Source organism: Nicotiana attenuata, unplaced genomic scaffold (genome assembly GCF_001879085.1).
Source record: "Nicotiana attenuata strain UT unplaced genomic scaffold, NIATTr2, whole genome shotgun sequence".
Taxonomy (NCBI): domain Eukaryota; kingdom Viridiplantae; phylum Streptophyta; class Magnoliopsida; order Solanales; family Solanaceae; genus Nicotiana; species Nicotiana attenuata.
The window spans coordinates 268,289-286,956 of record NW_017671237.1 but is presented as its reverse complement, the minus strand read 5'-3'; the positions used below and the strand labels follow the sequence as shown (position 1 = coordinate 286,956).

General features: G+C 38.4%; 2 protein-coding genes across 2 annotated transcripts; both read right to left on the bottom strand.

Annotated features, from left to right (window-relative positions):
- Positions 1–5,391: 5,391 nt before the first annotated feature.
- LOC109206925 lies at positions 5,392–6,487 on the bottom strand. The gene is made up of 3 exons (XM_019369796.1): positions 5,950–6,487; positions 5,734–5,831; positions 5,392–5,619 (listed from the first exon to the last, which is right to left on the bottom strand). Exons 1-3 carry the CDS (start codon positions 6,485–6,487, stop codon positions 5,392–5,394), a joined length of 864 nt encoding a protein of 287 aa, XP_019225341.1.
- A 146-nt stretch (positions 6,488–6,633) lies between these two features.
- LOC109206924 (L10-interacting MYB domain-containing protein-like) lies at positions 6,634–8,452 on the bottom strand. The gene is made up of 4 exons (XM_019369795.1): positions 8,117–8,452; positions 7,878–8,019; positions 7,510–7,784; positions 6,634–6,711 (listed from the first exon to the last, which is right to left on the bottom strand). Exons 1-4 carry the CDS (start codon positions 8,450–8,452, stop codon positions 6,634–6,636), a joined length of 831 nt encoding a protein of 276 aa, XP_019225340.1.
- Positions 8,453–18,668: the final 10,216 nt, after the last annotated feature.

Here is an 18,668-nt window from a genome sequence, read left to right as displayed (position 1 = left end):
AGTATGTCACAATGTGTAACGAAAACTAAGCCATAGTAAAATTAGTCGAACATGATTTATCCACTGGTTACTTTCCCAGCAAAAGGTAGTTATGTGGCTAAAACTTTCCTATATAATTTAGGAAAATTGGGGCTTTTGTAACAGAAAGTAATTTTTCATAGGAACTAGGAATACATTGTAATTATTTCCTTAATGGGACTCAAAACCAGTAAAGTTTCTCTGTGATGGGTTAAATTTGGGATGGTATGACAACTAGGTACATAAAAAAGCCAACGTTTTAGGAATTGGTATATGGTAGCCTAAAGTTATTCTTTCTCTTCTAACGGTTCAACCACCATCCTAAAAATAAGGCTCATCAAAATTATTTTCCTTAAAATAGCAAAAAACATTTAAAACCCTCCCTCTCTTCTCTCATAGCACCCATCATCCTAGACATTAGGTTCCATTTCCTTCAGTAGTATCCGTAAAAACTCCCAAATATTTTTTAATTATTTCTTTTGAGTTTTTTTATCTGTATATCCAAATATATATAACACTATAATAACTATATTATTTGTATATCACAGTGTATAACATAATAATATTTTCATTGATGTGGTACTTATACTATCCTGAGCCGAGGGTCTATTGGAAACAACCTCTCTATCCTCACAAGGTAGGGGTAAGGTCTGCGTACACACTACCCTCCCCATACCCCATGGTGTGGGATAATACTGGGTATGTTGTTGTTGTTGTTGTCACACCTCCTTTTTACCACCCGAGGGGTATAAGGTAGTTTTTCCAATTAAAGTGACATAAATCGAAATGGGATTATTTTTATTTATTTAGAGTCGCTACTTGGGATTATTTATTTGGTGTCCCAAGTCACTGGTTTGTTTAAAATCCCAAATCGAGGAGAATTTTAACTTTATTTAAAAGTCTGCGAAACCAGAAAACTAGGTAAGGAATTCTGTTAACCCGGGAGAAGGTGTTAGGCATTCCCGGGTTCCGTGGTTCGAGCACGGTCGCTTAGCTATTAATATTGGCCTAATTATCTGATTAATACATGTTTTAAACCTATTGTGCATTTTTAACTTTATAACCGCTTTTATTTATTTATGGATTTATTTCTGGAACAAACCACGATTGTCGTACACTTGTCGTTTTTGGTTACATGTTGCAAACCGCGCTACATGAAATGCACCCGCGATTCGCGACATGTTTATTTTATTATTGTTCGAAGTTGTTATGATCGGGTCACATGAAATGCACACCCGAATTTTGGAATTAGGCATCATAACTATGTCACGGGAACCGTATCCATAGTCACGATGGTTCATTATTCGCGCCTAAAGCAAACTACGAATATTCATATTTAAAACTAATTCGAAGTTCAATACAAGGCTACTAATTGTATACATGCTTGGGGTATATGTATTACACCTCTAATCATTTTATATAAAGGATTTGGGCCAGCAATAAGCCCATTAGGTTATTTGATTGAAGGAATAACGTCACTGAGGCTACTTGGGCTCGAAATTGAGCCCAGTAGTAAAGAACCTCAAAGACTTTACTAGGTCCTAATTTGACCATGGCTGTCTCATCTTGGGCTAACATTAGACTGGCCCAGTTACGATTATTTACTAGCTGGGTGTAACACCTCGTAAATTCGGCTTAGGTGTGAATGTGTTAAATGAGTGGCAAGGGTATACTTTGAACATGTGAAGTCCCATCGGGATGATTATGGGTAAAATAGTTGTTTCAAAATCAAGATGGAAAGTGAGGTGCATAAGATTTGACAAAATCAACTAAGTTTGCAAAAGGTCTGTCTTCCAGTAGATTTTAGTGAAAATATGTAAGGAATTTGGGAAAACGCAAAGCACGAAAGTTGTAGGCCTTTGAAATAGCTTTCCAACGATATATTATAGAGCCCGAACATATCTCTGTGCAAAAAGTTATGCGCGTTTTACAGAACTGTATGCGATATGCGCGCCCGGTAGCGCGACCGCGCTAATTTTGAGGCAGTGTTACTGCCGTTTAGCGCGGTCAGTAGCGCGGGCAGGTCTCCAGGTGCGCGGGCGCGCTCGTGGGGTGTCGTTTTAAAGCTATATTTTGTCCCCCACAGCCCCAAAACATAAAAACTTGCTCTAGAAAGGGGAACCCTCAAAAACCTAGCTCCTTAAGGGTCCTTCCACCACCCAAGGTAAGTTCTAATGGTGATTCTAAGTTAATTTTATTTTCCCAACATCTTACTAACATGGGTAAACCCTCCATATCATTGGATATTCGATTGGAACATCATTGTTGAGAGACGGAAGCCTATAACTCGAATTCAAAGGGTTTGAACTTCAAAAAGGTAATGTCTTCACCCTCTAATTGATTCTAGCATTGGTTTAATGATTAAAAATCCTAGTTCATGAGATATGAGTTGTTGGGTTTGATAGAAAAGCATGAATGATTATAGGGTTGGGGTGTTGAGTGTTGATTATTGGTTAAGGGTGTTGTTTGCCTTATGGGTGATGAAGAATAATGTTGGTGTAATCATTTGTGACCTTAGAATTTATCTAGGAACAAGAGAATGGGTTGTCGGGTGTAGAGACACCATTAATAAGGACTATGAAGCTTTATTTTCACCAAGTGTTTGATAAAATGCTTAAGTGACCAAAACGTGAGCATTATAGCTAATATGGAATCCCTTTGACTTGTATTGCTATAGATTAAAGTTGAAAGGATTGACAAACGTTGTATTACGCTCAAGAGCAGGAAATTAAGGTATGTAAGGCTAACTCTTTATGTTTGAGAATGTCTATGATTCTCCCTACGTCCCATTCATTATGATCATTACCAGTTTCCTCAGAAAGGAACTATGCCTTATTTCCCTGTAGTAGGACTTCTAGTCTCTAGATGGCATAGTCTCATAATCATTCGATATTCTATGAGTTTCAGTTATGACAAATCAACTTATTGTGAATACTCATCTCAGTCTAATCCTATTCACTATTCCAGTATCACGTAACCCAGTATGGCTCATTATTTCAGTATCATGTATTGTAATATGATTCTCAGTTCCTGATTTTATATTCTTGAATGTTGAACACCTGTATTTGGGCCTGAGGCCGTAGTTTATGCTTTATGCATCTTTGGGCCTGAGGCCGCAGTTATGTATACGTATACTTGGGCCCGAGGCCGCAGTTGTGCGCGCACACACACACACACACACACAGACATATGTATATATATATATATATATATATATATATATATATGTATATATTATATATATATATATAATATATATTTAGGCCTGAGGCCGCAGTTTAATATTCAGTTAAACAGGTTGTTCATCATTCAGAAGAGGGAGTATTCACATCCTTACTTCCTTGTTCAGTTATCAGTTTATCAGCTAGCAGTTCAGTTTCTATTTCAGTATTTACAGTTCTTTTGTTCAGCTATTTTACATACCAGTACAATTCAAATGTACTGACGCCCCTTTTGCTCAGGGCCTGTATCTCGCGATGCAGGTAACGATTTACAGGTTGACGATTCAGCTTGCTAGGACATCTCGTATCAGCTATTGGTGAGCCCCAGTCTTTCGGTGCCTTATCTCTCTTTTATTTTAGTCATTATAGTATTTCAGTTAATAAGGTATACCGGGGACCTTGTCCCGGTAAACAGTTGGCGTTTTCAGTATTCTTTAGAGGCTTCGTAGACTATAACCCAGTCAGTCAGATATTAGCAGGCTTTCATGTGTTAGCCTTGTCGGCTACTTGTTTATACTTGCAGACCTTTCAGTATTTTCCGCATCTATGATATTTCAGTCAGACTGTTTAGCAGATTATCATGTTTTACATTTACCTCTAGCTCATAGTTATACCACATGTTGATCCAGCCATACAGTTGGTTCGCTCGGTCACATACAGTCAGGCACCGAGTGCCGTGTTACGCCCAGGCCATGGTTCGGGGCGTGACAAAGCTTGGTATCAGAGCCCTAGGTTCAAGAGTCCTAGGGAGTCTATGAAGCCGTGTCCAGTGGGGTCTCTTTTATGAGTGTGTGCGCGCCACACATGTAAATAGTTGACCACCAAGACATCTAGGATTGTTCCATTTCTTTCATACTCTAGATCGTGCAGTTAGAGCTATGCTTTCAGGAATCTTTCTAACCCGTGCGAATTGCGTATTTCAGAAAAATTCCTGCAAAATGAAAGTACACCAGGAGGGCCTCAGCTACTAGCCAGGGGGCCACAGCTAATGCTGCTCAGGAGGAGGACAGTCCGGCCCAGGGGGTTGCACTGGGTTCAGTGCCCAGTGCTTCAGACATGGATGTTAGGGGAGCTATCCAGTTGCTCACCCAGATTGTTGCTACTCAGGCTCAAAGGCAGGGAACAAGTGATGTTCATGAGACGGGTAGTTCCAGGTCTAGGGAATTCCTCAACATGAAACCTCCCGTCTTCTCAGGGTCCAAAAAAGATGAGGATCTGCAAAACTTCATTGATGAGGTTCAGAAGATATTTCGAGTGATGCATGCTACAGACACAGAGGCAGTAGAGCTTACTGCGTATCAGCTTAAGGATGTTGCCAACACTTGGTATGAAACATGGGAAGAGTCCCGAGGGGAGGATGCGGATCCTGCGACTTGGAAGGAGTTTGCAGATGCGTTCCTTGAGCACCTTCTACCCATTGAAGTCTTGGAAGCTAAGGCTTTGGAGTTTGAGAGACTCAGACAGAATGATATGAGTGTGAATGAGTACTACCTCAAGTTCGTCTCTCTTGTCAAGTATGCTCCGGAAATGGTACGTGATACGAGGGCCAGAGTTAGGCGGTTTGTGTTGGGGCTTTCAGATGATTTGTTTGCTGATGCTAATATAGCTGCTCAGAATAATGACATGACTATCACTAAGATGGTTGCCTTTGTTCAAGGGAACGAAGACAGGTTGAAGGAAGAAGAGCGGCTATGGAGAGAGAAGGAGAGGGAATTCAGCAAGAGAGCTAATAGCCCATTTGGCCAAGCTGGAAAAATCAGCTTATTTTGAGAAGTGCTTTTTTTCAGAATTACTTTTCTTAGAAGTACTTTTGTAGAGAAGCAGTTTGTGTTTGGCTAATCAATTTGAAAAGCACTTTTGAGAAATAATTTGTGTTTGGCCAAGCTTTTCAAAAAGTGCTTTTAAGTGTTAAGGACATGAATAGATTTGCTTAGGAGTTAACATTATATAGGTAGATGATTGATCATAAATATTTATTACCAAGATAACAATTAAGTTTTTAAATTTTATTTAAGTAAAATATGAAAAAATAATAATTAAAAAGTACTTTATTCTTTCAAGATGATTTAAATATATCAATAATTATTTAACAAATATGAAAGTATTCACCCCAACAAAAATCACAAACATAATAGAAAATTATAAGAAACACTTATACATTAGGAGAGTTCTCAATAATATCATCTCTAATTCTATTATGTAACAACTCCATAACATTAGAAGACATTCCTTGCATTTCTAAATGAATGTCTGATTGCCCATCTTCTTCTTCAAGCTCTGGCATATTATCTTCATTTGCATAATGGTCAAACTCAACATCGGTGGAAGAATTTCTTCGTATAAAATTATGTATAGCCATAGTAGATGTAACAAGATGAACCTGAGTGTCAAACTTGAAAGATGGCATTGAACGTAAAATAGAAAATCTATTTTTCCAAACTCCAAATGTTCGTTTAATTGTACATCTCAAGCTAGAATGAAAAAAATTGAAAACCTCATTCGGATTTTTGAAACTTGAGTTACGTCCAAAATCAGGGAGATGATAACGTTCACCCTTATATGGTCCTAAGTAGCCCAACATTGTTCGATATCCTGAATCAACTAAATAATATTACCTAATTCAAGTAAGAAAAATGTTAGTAATGAATTGATATGAAAAATAATATCAATAGCATGGGAATTTACAAGACATAATTTTAGGGTCACTTACCTGCTGGAGGATGGGGAAAATTAAGATGTTGTCTTCTAACTGCTTGATCAAATATTCTAGCATCATGTGCAGTACCTTCCCACCCTGGCCACACAAAAGTGAAGCACATGTCCCAATCACATACAACCATTATGTTTTGTGAAGTAAAACCTTTCCTACCGATGTACTTTATTTGATCCTTAGAAGGAATAATACAAGGTACATGTGTGCCATCTATAGCTCCAATACAATTTTTAAAATATGGCCAGTACCTATTATCTTCTCTTAATTTAGTGTGAACATCAGAAAGAGCTGGATCTTTTGGCTTAATGATGTCCATAGCCAATTTCAAACATGCTAGTAAAACTTGATGAAAATATCTGCTAACTGTCTCCCCAGTGTGTTGTAATCGTTCTTGAATCATTCGATTCCCTACCCCATGTCCTACCATCATTAGGAGCATAGCAGCCATCTCCTCTACGGTCATGTATCTTGTTGGTTCTAAGCCATACTGCTCATTTAACGTTTTGCAGAATAGAAGAAAAATATGTTTTCCCATTTACACATCTCATAACAACGCTTATCATGTCCTTCAAGCATCTCTTTAACAAAATAAAACCTGTATGAAGAGAAGTTCTACATGGAGTCTTTAAACAAAATCTTAAGTAATACTCTGCTGCAAGAGTTACACCGCTAATTGCCAAATCAAACATCATCAATATCATCACCAATTATAAGAACTTCTTCATCAACATTGTCATTATTATGTTTATTCAATGACATCTGTAAGAAAAGATCAAAACAAACATTACTTATCTAATAAGAACTTCATTTACAAACAAACATTACATAAATGTGTAAGCGTATGGTTTTCTGTAAGACTGATTTCCTATTAACCAGAGCTTAATAGTCATTTTTTTCATTTCCTAAAAGGCAAGGTTGAGAGATCTAATATTTATGGTAAGACTGCAAATTGGCAAGCTGATTCAAATGATTTCGGTAAGTTCACTATAACTATCAAACTATATAACTAAACCATTTACTAGGTACCCTACCTAACGGTGCAGCAAGTTACATAAACAAACTAAGTACATGCATACACCTAATAAATTGTTGCTGTTGTCTGTGTCCTTTAGCAATTGTTTACAACTGATCATGTTAATGAAATAAATTTGACTTTAGAGATATAGATCCAATATGTCACATTGTGATGCAACACAGCAGAAAGTCATTAGATGTTAAAAATAATGTAATGGAAGGGAACTTCATTTACAAATAACTTACAATATTCCCACAAATAGCATAATTACAAACAACTTATATACACATAAACATAACTTAACTAGCAGGGATTTTACATACAAAAATACAATATTCCCACTGAAAAAAGTTTCGATAATCAGAATATACACAAAAATAATTACAAAAACTAAAACATCTTATATTTCTAGTCTTTGTGTAGTTCGGACATCTTTTCCAACCATAGCAATTGCAACTTTGGTCTTCTTGTGCTAAAAATATTTCTCTCATTGGTTGCTTGACTAGTAACATACTCGCTTTCCACCATAAATCACTACCAACAATCATACCAGGTAAATTACGAACAACATCCATAACACTCTTAATACTGAGCGGAGTGTCTTTTGACCTCACAATAATTGCAGAACGCAATTCCACAGCTTCTGCAATTCTCTCAATTGATGACGTGATCCTTAAACTAGTACTGACTTTACTTTTTTCCTTTTCAGTTGTAATTGATGATGCCTTCCTTTTTTTAGTTTTATCACCACTCTCATTTGTGTCTCTTTTTTCAGTTACTTCTGGTTCTTCTAAGTTAATATGATCCAATCCTTCTCCTGTATTACTTCTTAAGTCATCCTCCGTAATAAACTCCTCATTACTTGTTGGAGTTTCAAACTCAAATTATTTCTCAGGTTGGAACCAATTACTTCCAAGTATGCTATCGGGTAAAACTCCAGATGATGGCGCCCATGCATGTTCACCAGTGGCAACAACATCTTTAAAACAAATTTCCATCAACTCTCGACATTGTAAACCTTTATCTCTGAATTTCTCTACATTTGGGTTCTCCTATATTCATGGAAGAACAATTTAAAATATATTAGCGTTCGAAACAAAATAATAATTCACTATGTTTAAGCGAAAGTAAATTTAAGAATCTTAATACCTTTATCTTCCTACTCCACAATTCAACACTCGCTTGAACCGTCTTTTTCTCGCAGTCCCATCCTAAGCCAGTCTCCTTTCCAACTAAAGTATCCCAATCTTTCCAAATAAGTTTGAAACTATCCCATTTGTTTTTCAGTTTGGTCTTATCATAGTTTTTCCCAGTCTTGGCATTAAATTTTTGCACCAAGTTAGACCATCCTATTCTGCTAAAATGAGTGCCAAGACGATTTCCAGCAATAATTTCTTCCACACATAAATTTAAAAACAATTCTGTTATTTCTGCATCCCATTTAGCCTTTTCACTATTGTTATCTTGTGTCACTTTCTTGCTCATTATCTTGTCAATATGCATTGAAAAACATGTAATGAATAAGTAAAAGAAGGAATCATGACAATGTTTTCTATTCTTCAATTGTATCTTTTTTCTTTCCATGTTTTGTATCTCCACATACATAACATTATTTCAAACACCTAATCCAGTCAATCATGTGGCATGCCGATACTGATAAAAAAAAATATAGCAGCAATCAGAACTTGACCATGTCGGGTTCTGTATGTATACAAGTCATATGTTTGCAAAAGAGGGAGAACTTTTATCCCAATGGGATGAATGGTTTTGGTAAAGATTCAATTCAAATACTTTTTGACCCATATGTGCGGCAAAGCCTCCCATAAAACAGAGGCTTCAATAGACACTCCAATGTTCATCTCTTATTAGGAAGACCAACAATGCAATTTTTCTCAATGTTAAGAACTCCATTATTGACCACCCACTAAATAACAACTCTACTTTTGTAAATTAATAGAAAAAAATCTCCAGGTAAATGCATATGCACATCACATAGGCAAAACATAATATCTATCTGTGTCTCAACATCTCGAAGAGAAATTCGGACTCAACAAAAAAAAGCGACAAATTAACAATAGATTGAGAACAAAATCTAAAGGGAGTGGTCTTATGGTATTCACCCATAGTCCCTCAATTCAAAATACAGTATAATACGTCATATATTTGGAAACAATGCACAAGAGTAAAGGGGCAAAGAAAACACACCTTGAGAAAAAATTGCAGTTTGATAGAAAAATTTTCAGGTTCAATCAACAATTTCCCTTGCTGTTGAAGCGATTTGCTGTTGACATGAAGGAGAAACCCTAAAATATTGTAAAACTGGAGAGAAGCGTGACTTGCTGAAGAGAAGGTCTTATTATATTCTAAATATTAGGCTTAAAGTAGTAAGGTTATTTTGGTATTTATAATATTTTACTAAGGATATTTTTGGAATGAAAAGAATGCAAAACTGCTTCTGCTTCTGCTTCTGGGAAGAAGCTACTTTTTTCTGCTTCTCCGAAACTGCTTCTGCTTCTAGCCAAAAATACTTTTTTCTCCTAAAAAAGCTTGGCCAAACACCCCAAGTTTTGAAAAAAGCACTTTTTTGGAAAAAAGCACTTTTGGCTCATTGAGAAGCTTGGCCAAACAGGCTACAAGTCTGCAGGAAATTTCAACCATGGGGGATCTCAAGCAGGAGGCAATCGCCAGTTCTTCAGGAAATCAAAATCAGGACCCGCTCCATCTTCAGCTAGTGCACCGGTTCAGAGGTCCAAGTTTAACAAGAAAAACCAGAATTTCAGAACAGCAGACTCACAGTCACAGGCTAATGTGGGCTATAGAGTCCTTGGTTACCCTATTTGCAACACGTGTGGTAAGAGGCACCCAGGGTTGTGTCGTTTGGGCACAAATGGTTGCTTTGGGTGCGGTCAGCAGGGCCACTTCTTGAGGCATTGTCCATCGGCAAAGCAGAACAATGGAGGCAATGTAGCTCAGTCCACAAATTCAGCAGCCCATCATAACTCTCAGGCTCAGCAAGGGCGCGGTGCAGCAAAGTCTAATAATGCAGGCGGTGGTCGAAACCGCTTGTATGCACTGGCAGACCATCAAGATACAAAGGCTCGTGGAGATGTTGTCACAGGTATGCTAACAATATTCACTTTTGATGTCTATGCTCTTATAGATCCGGGGTCCACCCTATCTTATGTAACCCCATATATTGCAAAGAAATTTGGGATAGAACCAGAAAAGTTGTGTGAACCCTTTGAAGTGTCCACTCCAGTTGGAGAATTAGTTATAGGAAGGTGTATCTATAGGGGATGTCCAGTCAAAGTGCATCATCGTCTTACTACAACAGACTTAGTAGAATTGGAGATGGTAGACTTCGATGTGATCATGGGCATGGATTAGTTAGAGTCTTGTTATGCCATAGTGGGTTGTAGAACCAAAATAGTAAGTTTTGAATTTCCTAGTGAACCAGTCTTAGAATGGAAGGGTGATGTAGCAACACCTAAGGGTAGGTTTATTTCCTATCTTAAAGCCAGAAGGATAATCTCCAAGGGATATATCTATCACCTGGTTCGAGTTAAGGATGCAGATGCTCAGATTCCCACTCTCCAATCGGTACCAATTGTAAATGAGTTTCCAGAAGTGTTTCCCGAAGATCTCCCTGGAGTCCCTCCTGATAGAGAGATTGACTTTGGAATTGATCTACTTCCAGGCACTAAGCCGATATCTATTCCGCCTTACAGAATGGCTCCGGCAGAGTTGAAAGAGCTAAAAGTTCAGTTGAAAGATCTTCTAGATAAGGGATTTATAAGGCCAAGTGTCTTACCTTGGGGCGCACCGGTCTTGTTTGTCCGAAAGAAGGATGAGTCTTTGCGTATGTGCATTGACTATCATCAGTTGAATAAAGTCACCATCAAGAACAAGTACCCTCTTCCCAGAATAGATGATTTATTTGATCAACTTCAAGGTGCCCATTGTTATTCCAAGATTGACCTTAGATCGGGATACTATCAGTTGAAGGTTAAGGAAGTTGATATTCCAAAAACAGCTTTTAAGACTCGATATGGGCATTTCGAATTTTTGGTAATGTCATTTGGTTTAACGAATGCACCAGCAACTTTCATGGACCTGATGAATAGGGTCCTCAAGACTTATCTTGATTTGTTTGTTATCGTGTTTATTGATGACATCTTGATTTATTCCCATAGCGAGACTGACCATGCCGAACATCTCAGAATTGTGTTGCAGACACTGCAGGATCACAAGCTATATGCAAAATTTTCTATGTGTGAATTCTGGTTGAAATCAGTAGCGTTTTTGGGCCATGTCTTCTCAGGGGAAGGCGTGAATGTGGACTCTCAGAAAATAGAGGCAGTGAAGAATTGGCCCAGATCCACCTCAGTATCCGATATAAGAAGTTTCTTGGGTCTAGCAGGCTATTATAGGCGTTTCGTAGAGGGATTTTCATCTATCTCGTCCCCTTTGACTAGATTAACTCATAAGAAAGTCAAGTTTCAATGGTCGGACGCGTGCGAGAAAAGTTTTGAGGAGTTAAAGAAAAGGTTGACTTCAGCTCCAATCCTGACACTACCGGAAGGAACCGAAGGGTTCGTTGTTTATTGTGATGCTTCAGGGGTTGGTCTTGGGTGTGTATTAATGCAACACGGCAAAGTCATAGCCTACGCGTCGAGACAACTCAAGGCTCATGAGAAGAATTATCCGACTCATGATCTTGAATTAGCAGCTGTGGTATTTGCGCTTAAGATCTGGCGCCATTATTTGTATGGGGTACATGTTGACATTTTTACAGATCACAAGAGCCTCCAGTACATCTTCAAGCAAAGAGAATTAAATCTACGTCAGAGAAGGTGGCTCGAATTACTTAAAGATTATGATGTTGATATCCTCTATCATCCGGGGAAAGCAAATGTTGTAGCCGATGCTCTCAGTCGGCGTTCTATGGGCAGCTTAGCTCATGTTGAGGCAGACAAGCGAACTATGATGAAGGAAGTCCACCGCTTAGCAAGTCTAGGAGTTCGACTTTTGGACTCCGAAGATGGTGGCGTTGTTCTCCAGAACAGGGATGAATCCTCCTTAGTAGCTGAAGTGAAGGAAAAACAGTTCAGTGATCCCTACTTATTGCAGCTGAAGGAGGGAATTCACAAACACAAGACTATGGCTTTTGAACAAGGAGATGATGGTACCTTGAGATACAGAGGCAGACTATGTGTTCCAAACGTAGATGGGCTCAGAGAGAGGATTATGTCAGAAGCCCACAATTCCAGGTATTCTATTCACCCAGGTTCCACAAAGATGTATCACGATCTTAAGGAGGTTTATTGGTGGAACGATATGAAAAAGAATATAGCAGATTTCGTGGCTAAGTGTCCAAATTGCCAGCAGGTGAAAGTCGAACACCAGAGGCCTGGCGGTTTAACTCAGAATATAGAAATTCCCATTTGGAAATGGGAGATGATAAACATGGACTTCATAACAGGTCTACCTCGCTCGTTCTGGAAGCATGATTCGATTTGGGTGATTGTAGACCGACTTACCAAGTCAGCTCACTTCTTGCCAGTAAAGACTACAGATTCGGCCGAGGATTATGCCAAGTTGTATATCAAAGAAATTGTCCGATTGCATGGGACTCCTTTGTCCATTATCTCAGATCGTGGTGCTCAGTTCACAACAAACTTTTGGAAATCCTTTCAGAAGGGATTGGGCACAAGGGTGAACCTCAGCACCGCTTTTCATCCTCAGACAGATGGACAGGCGGAACACACCATTCAGACTCTGGAGGATATGTTGAGGGCGTGTGTTATTGATTTTAAAGGTAATTGGGATGATCATCTACCTCTCATTGAGTTTGCTTACAATAACATCTATCACTCTAGTATCAAGATGGCACCGTACGAAGCTCTGTATGGGCGAAGGTGTAGATCACCAATTGGTTGGTTCGAAGTAGGAGAAGCGGAGTTGTTAGGACCCGATTTGGTCTATCAGGCTATGGAGAAAGTTAACTTAATACAAAGGCATTTGAAGACGGCTCAAAGTCGCCAAAAGTCCTATTCGGACGTGCGGCGTAGGGACTTAGAGTTCCAAGTTGATGATTGGGTGTTTCTGAAAGTATCGCCCATGAAAGGCGTTATGAGATTTGGGAAGAGGGGAAACTTAGTCCCCGCTATATTGGTCCATATAGAATCCTGCGAAGGATCGGACATGTGGCTTATGAGTTAGAATTGCCACAAGAACTAGCTGCTGTACACCCAGTGTTTCATGTGTCCATGTTGAAGAAATTCATGGGGGACCCGTCACTTGTGGTTCCTACGGAGATTATAGGGGTTAAAGACAGCCTGTCTTATGAAGAAATTCCAGTAGCTATTCTTGATCGTCAAATTCGCAAGCTCAGAACAAAGGAAATTGCTTCAGTAAAAGTGCTTTGGAGGAATCAAAAGGTTGAAGAGGCTACATGGGAAGCCGAAGAGGACATGAAGTCTAGATATCCCCATCTCTTTGAAGAGCAACGGAAATGTGAGTATACCTTCCATTCAGGCCTTATATTATAATCTCCATGTCCTTTAGTATTTACTCAACTTAGTACTCAATTATTACGTACTCATTCAGTTTGATACACATGTATTCATGATATTTCAATATTCGCATATCACCATCACACCCGTTTTATGTCCATAGATAGTCGTAGTTGCAACCAGGACCATCATTCGAGGACGAATGATTCTAAGGGGGAGATAATGTAACACCTCGTAAATTTGGCTTAGTTGTGAATGTGTTAAATGAGCGGCAAGGGTATACTTTGAACATGTGAAGTCCCATCGGGATGATTATGGGTAAAATAGTTGTTTCAAAATCAAGATGGAAAGTGAGGTGCATAAGATTTGACAAAATCAACTAAGTTTGCAGAAGGTCTGTCTTCCAGCAGGTTTTAGTGAAGATTTGTAAGGAATTTAGGAAAACGCAAAGCATGAAAGTTGTAGGCCTTTGAAAGCTTTCCAACGATGTATTATAGAGCTCGAATATATCTCTGTGCAAAAAGTAATGTGCGTTTTACAGAACTGTATGCGATATGCGCGCCCGGTAGCGCGACCGCGCTAATTTTGAGGCAGTGTTACTGCCGTTTAGCGCGGTCAGTAGCGCAGGCAGGTCTCCAGGTGCGCGGGCCACTCGTGAGGGGTCGTTTTAAAGCTATATTTCGTCCCCCACAGCCCCAAAACATAAAAACTTGCTCTAGAAAGGGGAACCCTCAAAAACCTAACTCCTTAAGGGTCCTTCCACCACCCAAGGTAAGTTCTAATGGTGATTCTAAGTTAATTTCATTTTTCCAATATCTTATTAACATGGGTAAACCCTCCATATTATTAGGTATTCGATTGGAACATCATTGTTGAGAGACGGAAGCCTATAACTCGAATTCAAAGGGTTTGAACTTCAAAAAGGTAATGTCTTCACCCTCTAATTGATTCTAGCATTGGTTTAATGATTAAAAATCCTAGTTCATGAGATATGAGTTGTTGGGTTTGATAGAAAAGCATGAACGATTATAGGGTTGGGGTGTTGAGTGTTGATTATTGGTTAAGGGTGTTGTTTGCCCTTATGGGTGATGAAGAATAATGTTGGTGTAATCATTTGAGACCTTAGAATTTATCTAGGAACAAGAGAATGGGTTGTCGGGTGTAGAGACACCATTAAAAAGGACTATGAAGCTTTATTTTCACCAAGTATTTGATAAAATGCTTAAGTGACCAAAACATGAGCATTATAGCTAACATGGAATCCCTTTGACTTGTATTGCTATAGATTAAAGTTAAAAGGATTGACAAATATTGTATTACGCTCAGCAGGAAGTTAAGGTATGTAAGGCTAACTCTTGACGTTTGGGAATGTCTATGATTCTCCCTACATCCCATTCATTATGATCATTACCAGTTTCCTCAGAAAGGAACTATGCCTTATTTCCCTGAACAGTAGTAGGACTTCTAGTCTCTAGATGGCATAGTCTCATAATCATTCGATATTCTATGAGTTTCAGTTATGACAAATCAACTTATTATGAATACTCATCTCAGTCTAATCCTATTCACTATTCCAGTATCATGTAACCCAGTATGGCTCATTATTTCAGTATCATGTATTGTAATATCACTCTCAGTTCCTGATTTTATATTCTTGAATGTTGAACACCTGTATTTGGGCCTGAGGCCGCAGTTTATGCTTTATGCATCTTTGGGCCTGAGGCCGCAGTTATGTATACGTATACTTGGGCCCGAGGCACACATATATATATATATATTCAGTTGGGCCTGAGGCCACTGTTTAATATTCAATTAAACAGGTTGTTCATCATTCAGAAGAAGGAGTATTCACATCCTTACTTCCTTGTTCAGTTATCAGTTTATCAGCTAGCAGTTCAGTTTCAGTTTCAGTATTTACAGTTCTTTTGTTCAACTATTTTACATACCAGTACAATTCAAATGTACTGACGCCCCTTTTGCCCGGGGCCTGTATCTCGCGATGCAGGTAACGATTTATAGGTTGACGATTCAGCTTGCTAGGACATCTCGTATCAGCTATTGGTGAGCCCCAGTCTTTCGGGGCCTTATCTCTCTTTTGTTTTAGTCATTATAGTATTTCAGTTAATAAGGTATACCGGGGACCTTGTCCCGGTAAACAGTTGGCGTTTTCAGTATTCTTTAGAGGCTTCGTAGACTATAACCCAGTCAGTCAGATATTAGCAGGCTTTCATGTGTTAGCCTTGTCGGCTACTTGTTTATACTTGCAGACCTTTCAGTATTTTCCGCATCTATGATATTTCAGACAGACTTTTTAGCAGATTATCATGTTTTACATTTACCTCTAGCTCATAGTTATACCACATGTTGATCCAGCCATACAGTTGGTTCGCTCGGTCACATGCAGTCAGGCATCGAGTGCCGTGTTACGCCCAGGCCATGGTTCGGGGCGTGACACTAGGCCTGTCCTACCTTTGCGTTTTATGCTAACAAAACTTACACAACATACACATTTGTCCAAAATTGTAAATCAATTCACTTTTATGCAAGAAAAATTAAAATCTGAGTTTTTAACATTTATTACACTACATCTGATTTGCAAGACATAAAAAGAAATGTGTTTATACTATAGTTCACAAGGTAAGCTTTTAACTGGGGGGGGGGGGGGTCAAGCTATTGCGTTTAATGCCCAGGCCCAATAGCCTAGGCCAGACTCATTTGAGATTATTTTTCCCAATTGGGCTCATTTGCAAGTCTGGCCCAACCTGAATCGTAGAAACAGTCGTTCAACTTTAAACATCTGGCCCATAGCCTTAGCCATTGCAACGCTATGCTTACACTAATAAAGAAGCAATGCTATAACAAATAGGGTAAAGGCAATTTTGACAATCAGAAGAATTTTCATTGGAATACCTAATACATGAATTGCTACAACAACCACTAATCTATTACATTATCAACTAATTCTATTACAATGTTTGAGAAAGTCGACAGCCTAGTGAACTTTTGCCCTTTTTGGATATCACTGATCCAAACAAGGCCTAATTCACCACCTGGAGCCACCAATTTCTGCATAATAGTAACAGCCCCAATTCCAGCTTTGGCTTTTAGAAAAACATGCTGATTTGGCCAACTAGTGGCCAAATCCGCAAGTTACAGCCCATAAGCAACGTCACCTCAAACAGATCACTATGTTATTATCATGTGAGTAGAAGAAGGAAGGAAGACAACTTCATCAATCAAAGTTCAGAATCAGTGTAACTTAGAAATAGACTCATAATTATAAAATAGACACACCAGTTCAAATAATCACATAGTAGAGCCATGGACTCTTGCTATTTTCATGTCAAAACATCAAATAACAGAAGATACACTCATGAATTTAAATGAACCAAGGTTTACTAATTAACATGCTAAATGTAAAGAAATCAACACATGATGAGAGAGGATCAAGACTTCATAGAACAAATAAAGCAATCAACTTATTCATGCCAAAACTGAATCTTAGATTTAAGGTAAATACCTGATTACAGCAAAATGGACCAGAATAGAAAAACTAGATCCCTTAAACAGCAAAAAACCAGCCACAAAACAAGTGAACAGCTGACTGAAATTTAAAGATGGAGCAGTAACCAAAACCCAAACAGCAGCAGTAGGAAATCCACCCAGAAACCAAAGAACCAGCACTTATACTTCTCAAAAATCAGAGTATTCAGAGAAAACCAGCCCAGAAACTCTAACTAGAAGACTGATGTTTTAGCCAGAAAATTTCAGGAAATTTTCTCTTTTGTATTCAGAGTTTTTTTAGGTGAAGATATGCTCGTGAATCTCTCTTCTTAATGAGTGAATGCATATTTTATATATAGAATGCACAAAGATAGCATAAAAGTGGAATATTCTAACCTAATTTCTGAAATGTCATATAGTACAACATCTTTGGACAACTGTCTGTCCTTTTTTTCCAGCCCGATTCTAGCATTTTTCATGCTGGAAATGGGGACAGCTGTACAGATGCTAGAACCTTCTGATATTTACCTAATGTAAAACCCAATTCTAACCCTTCAATTATTGATTATTTCAATTCTAACCAGTCCTGACCTAAATTCTGATTTTGATGACCCTTGTGGAACCTCCTGGAATAATCTAGAAGATTCCAACATTGAACTTCCTAATCATTGTTTCAAATGTCCTTTTAATTCTGAAATTAGTCTTAAGCTTCAGGGCACTTAGGGTTTAATTAAACAATTTAAAACCTATTAGCAAGTTAACAAGTTCACCTAATTAGCATTTATCAAGAAGACTGGATTTAAACTTGTAGCCAAAACAGTAACCAAACAAAACAGGATGACGATGCAAAGAGGCCTAGGAATTAACCTCATTAGTTTGCAAAACAAATTAATCAACTAAAGCTGATGTTTCAGAGATAGGCCAAGTAGACTGTTAATTAACTCTTAAAATTATTCTAATCAACTTAAACTAAACATTGAAACGAATATAAAAGAGAAAAAAATACAAAAGGAAAACAGAACAGTCAACTTATCAGAACCTAAAAATTAAACCTAATTAACCTCACTTTATGCATTCGAAATTAAACTTAGGTGGTTTAGCCTGTTTCAATTGACTTAAACAACTGATGCAAATTGACGAGATCAAACAACCAAGAAAAAAGAAAGAAGAAGAAAACCTACACTGTAATTACCTAAAGCATACAAGCTAAACAAGAAATTAAACATGAAGAAGAACAAAAAGATAAAAATAGAAAAGTGAGAAAAATTACCTAAATCTCGTTTCGGGAATGGACCAGTTATGAGCTCAACCGATTTTATGGGTAAAAAATGAACTTGGACAACCATTAATCGACTGTTCTTAGCAAGAACAGTCGACTAATGGAGGTCTTGGGTTCAATCGACCCAGAAACTGACCAAGAACAAAAAGGGGAAAATTAGGGTTTCTGGGGTCTTAGATCTAAGATACGAGGGGTTGGGGACTTGTTCGATGGAAACTAAGGTGATATATGGAAAGAGGAGAAAGAGACGATTATGGGATGTTAAATTGGTGAGGTTTGAGGTGCTCCACCGCCGTAAGGCGATTTCCGGGCGGCGGAGAGAGGCGTAGCCGGTGAGGGGTGAGAGGGCGGCTAGGGTTCCATTTATTTGGGAGTGAGAGAAGGAAATGAGGGGGACTATTGG

What these genes read in the sequence shown, in the direction of transcription:
- LOC109206924 (XM_019369795.1), bottom strand. Translation starts at nt 8,452, where the DNA reads ATGAGCAAGAAAGTGACACAAGATAACAATAGTGAAAAGGCTAAATGG. An exon ending in TGTGGAGTAGGAAGATAAAG is followed by an intron (nt 8,020 to 8,116) that starts GTATTAAGATTC and finishes CCATGAATATAG; the next exon opens with GAGAACCCAAATGTAGAGAA. An exon ending in GTAATTTACCTGGTATGATT is followed by an intron (nt 6,712 to 7,509) that starts GTTGGTAGTGAT and finishes CTTTTCTTACAG; the next exon opens with ATGTCATTGAATAAACATAA.
- LOC109206925 (XM_019369796.1), bottom strand. Translation starts at nt 6,487, where the DNA reads ATGGGAAAACATATTTTTCTTCTATTCTGCAAAACGTTAAATGAGCAG. An exon ending in TTTTCCCCATCCTCCAGCAG is followed by an intron (nt 5,832 to 5,949) that starts GTAAGTGACCCT and finishes TAGTTGATTCAG; the next exon opens with GATATCGAACAATGTTGGGC. An exon ending in GTTTCAAAAATCCGAATGAG is followed by an intron (nt 5,620 to 5,733) that starts GTTTTCAATTTT and finishes TTTGACACTCAG; the next exon opens with GTTCATCTTGTTACATCTAC.